This window comes from Poecilia reticulata, linkage group LG10 (assembly GCF_000633615.1).
Source record: "Poecilia reticulata strain Guanapo linkage group LG10, Guppy_female_1.0+MT, whole genome shotgun sequence".
Taxonomy (NCBI): domain Eukaryota; kingdom Metazoa; phylum Chordata; class Actinopteri; order Cyprinodontiformes; family Poeciliidae; genus Poecilia; species Poecilia reticulata.
In genome coordinates this window covers 2563784-2566212 of record NC_024340.1, presented here as the reverse complement: position 1 = coordinate 2566212, position 2429 = coordinate 2563784, and the positions used below count along the sequence as shown (strand labels likewise).

Genomic DNA, 2429 nt, shown 5'->3' with positions numbered 1-2429 from the left:
ACTTGCAGGACTAATTTCAAGAAAAAACGTTCTTGACCTCTCATAATCACTGTAAAAACACATTTTTCATTTTAAGCAACCAGCAGATGTGTGCATATTGTAGTCCGTTTTTTTGTGTGTGTTTTTTTTTACGGCTCTGCCTTACACTCTGAGACAATACAGCAGCTGAGCTTTTCTCTGTTTATTTTCTTTCTCTGCTGAAAGGAAAGTATCAGGAGTCACCAGAGACATTAACAACTTGCTTCACAGTGAGGAARAAAAATATTARAGTAGCTACTTAATCTGTGTAAAACAGCTGTGCTGTGTGGGTTTGATAGAGAATATTAGTGAGCAAACAAGGCAAGCAGCTCAGGGATGGAAAACTGTAAAGCAGGGTGAAGTCATAAAACATTACCCCCAGTAAAGTTTGTTTAATTCATGGTCGAAAATGAAAAATACATGGAACAAATTGCAGCCACATGACCTACCACCAGCCGGGGGGAAGAAATAGAGAGAGAATTCAAAAGGAACAAAGTCAAGAATATTATCATTCAGATGGACAAGACAAATTGTGCACTCCACAATTTTGACTTTTAGGGAAAAGTGGAAAGGAGAAAGACTTTGTTGAMAGGAAAAAGCTCGGACAGGCAGAGAACACAATAAAAAGGTGGAGGAAGTTGCTATGGTTAGATAAGACCAGAGATTGTGTTTTCTGGTCAAAATGCAGAATAATATGTCTGAACCAAGATATAAGCAAACTAAGCATCTCTTTGGTGTCTCTAAACACAACCAATNATCACATCACATATAGTTCCAATAAGATACATTGAAGTTACAACAGCTGGAGCGCTGTGTGTAGGTTAAATGATGTTAATTGACCTTTCCCTTCTGCACCTTTGCAGGATGCTTTTGATGCAGCGGGGTACTTCTATTTAGCACTTGCAGCCGCTCTGGAGGACAAAGGTAACCCTAAAGCTCTGTATGTGGTGTACATGAAGCTGGCGGAGATCCATGGGAGCCACATGCCCGATGCCCAGTTGTGCCAGCTGTACATCGGCAGAGCTCAGAGTCTGAAGAAAGTCCTGGCTGGAATTGAAAGCTCCCCAGACAGTGATTCCAACCTAAAAAGGGAGAATTTATYGAACGTCTATACTGCGTACAGAAAAAGTGCGAATGACACGCACTCCACCTTTGATTTCGTAGATAGTACGGTGGCGAGARCTCATTCGGTCAAGACTGACTCTGGGAAAATATTGACGGACATGAATCTTGAGGGAGATTATGGTCTGAAGGATCACAGTCACTGCCCTGGTGACACAGACAGTCGCTATTTCGATGTTTCATTCTCTGAGACGGACACCATTGCGAGTCAGTCATACAGCGACAGCGTCATAACAGGATCCTTTGACACAGCTAAGGAGCACATTTCAGACTCCAGCAGCACCACCGACACTTACCAGAATCCGGCCGAAGGGAAGGATTCGGAATTGAATTCTGACCAGAGCATGCTGAGTCAAATACCTGCAAATCCCACAGGTGATCTCAGCAGACACACGGATGCCAGAGACACRGATTCAGATATTCCAGATGAACAAAGCACCCCGACTAAAGAAACTGATCCGACTCAGACAGACCGTGATGCTGGACGGAAGGGTCCGACCACCATGAACAATGCTAAAGCTGCAAGTAAGAATAATGCTCGGAGACAAACGGAGGAATATGAGTTTTGTGACGCACACAGTGAGCAAACAGATGCTGACACATAGCATTCCAGAGACTCTTCCTCTTCTCTGGCCGCAGGTTTTATAGCCAGAAAACCGATCGAAACGTTCCAGCCGATTGGCTATCTTTGTTTTTAGTAAGTGATGTCTATACTGTAAATCAATCAAAGCATAGCCTGTTTCCCTGATGTAGTTATTAAAGCGCACTGTATATGTAMCTTGTTTTCTACATTGCAGTATAATGCACACATTAAAAAAAAGTCTTATTTTRTTTGCTGAGTGTTTATTTTATGCATTTTTAAGAAGTGTGAGGACGTTGTTAGCTCGTAGGATMCAAGAAACAAAACACATAACCATGAAATCCTTTATAAATTTAGGCAAAAACTGCCCAATATCAGAAACGGAAAACTTTTWTGTTGTCAGTTTTTCTAAAATTCAACACTATCCTGTAAAACTGATTTTTTTTAAAAATCTGAATATTACATTAGAGGAGCACTGATTGTATATTAATGTGCACCCAGTTTAATCTAAATATGTAGGYATGAATCCATAAATATGTACATAAACTGTAAAAAAGATACATTACCATYTGTTTTTCCACTTTTTGATATTCAATTTAATTAAATGGAAAAGAAAAGATTGTCTTTCCATAGTGTATGTACATTTCTGGTTTAAAAGTTACAGAAAATTCAGCTTATAGTGTGTAGGTGCAAGATTGGATGGATGAGT

At 40.1% G+C, this 2429-nt stretch overlaps 1 protein-coding gene across 1 annotated transcript in view; it reads left to right on the top strand.

The window, feature by feature from the left end:
* sh3tc2 (SH3 domain and tetratricopeptide repeats 2) overlaps positions 1–1970 on the top strand; it is a 23275-nt gene extending 21305 nt beyond the window's left edge. The window contains exon 21 of the mRNA XM_017307001.1: positions 865–1970. Within this exon, the coding sequence (XP_017162490.1) occupies positions 865–1745 (881 nt within the window). The 3' untranslated portion in view covers positions 1746–1970. The remainder of the gene's footprint in view (positions 1–864) is intronic.
* The last annotated feature ends 459 nt before the right edge of the window (positions 1971–2429 follow it).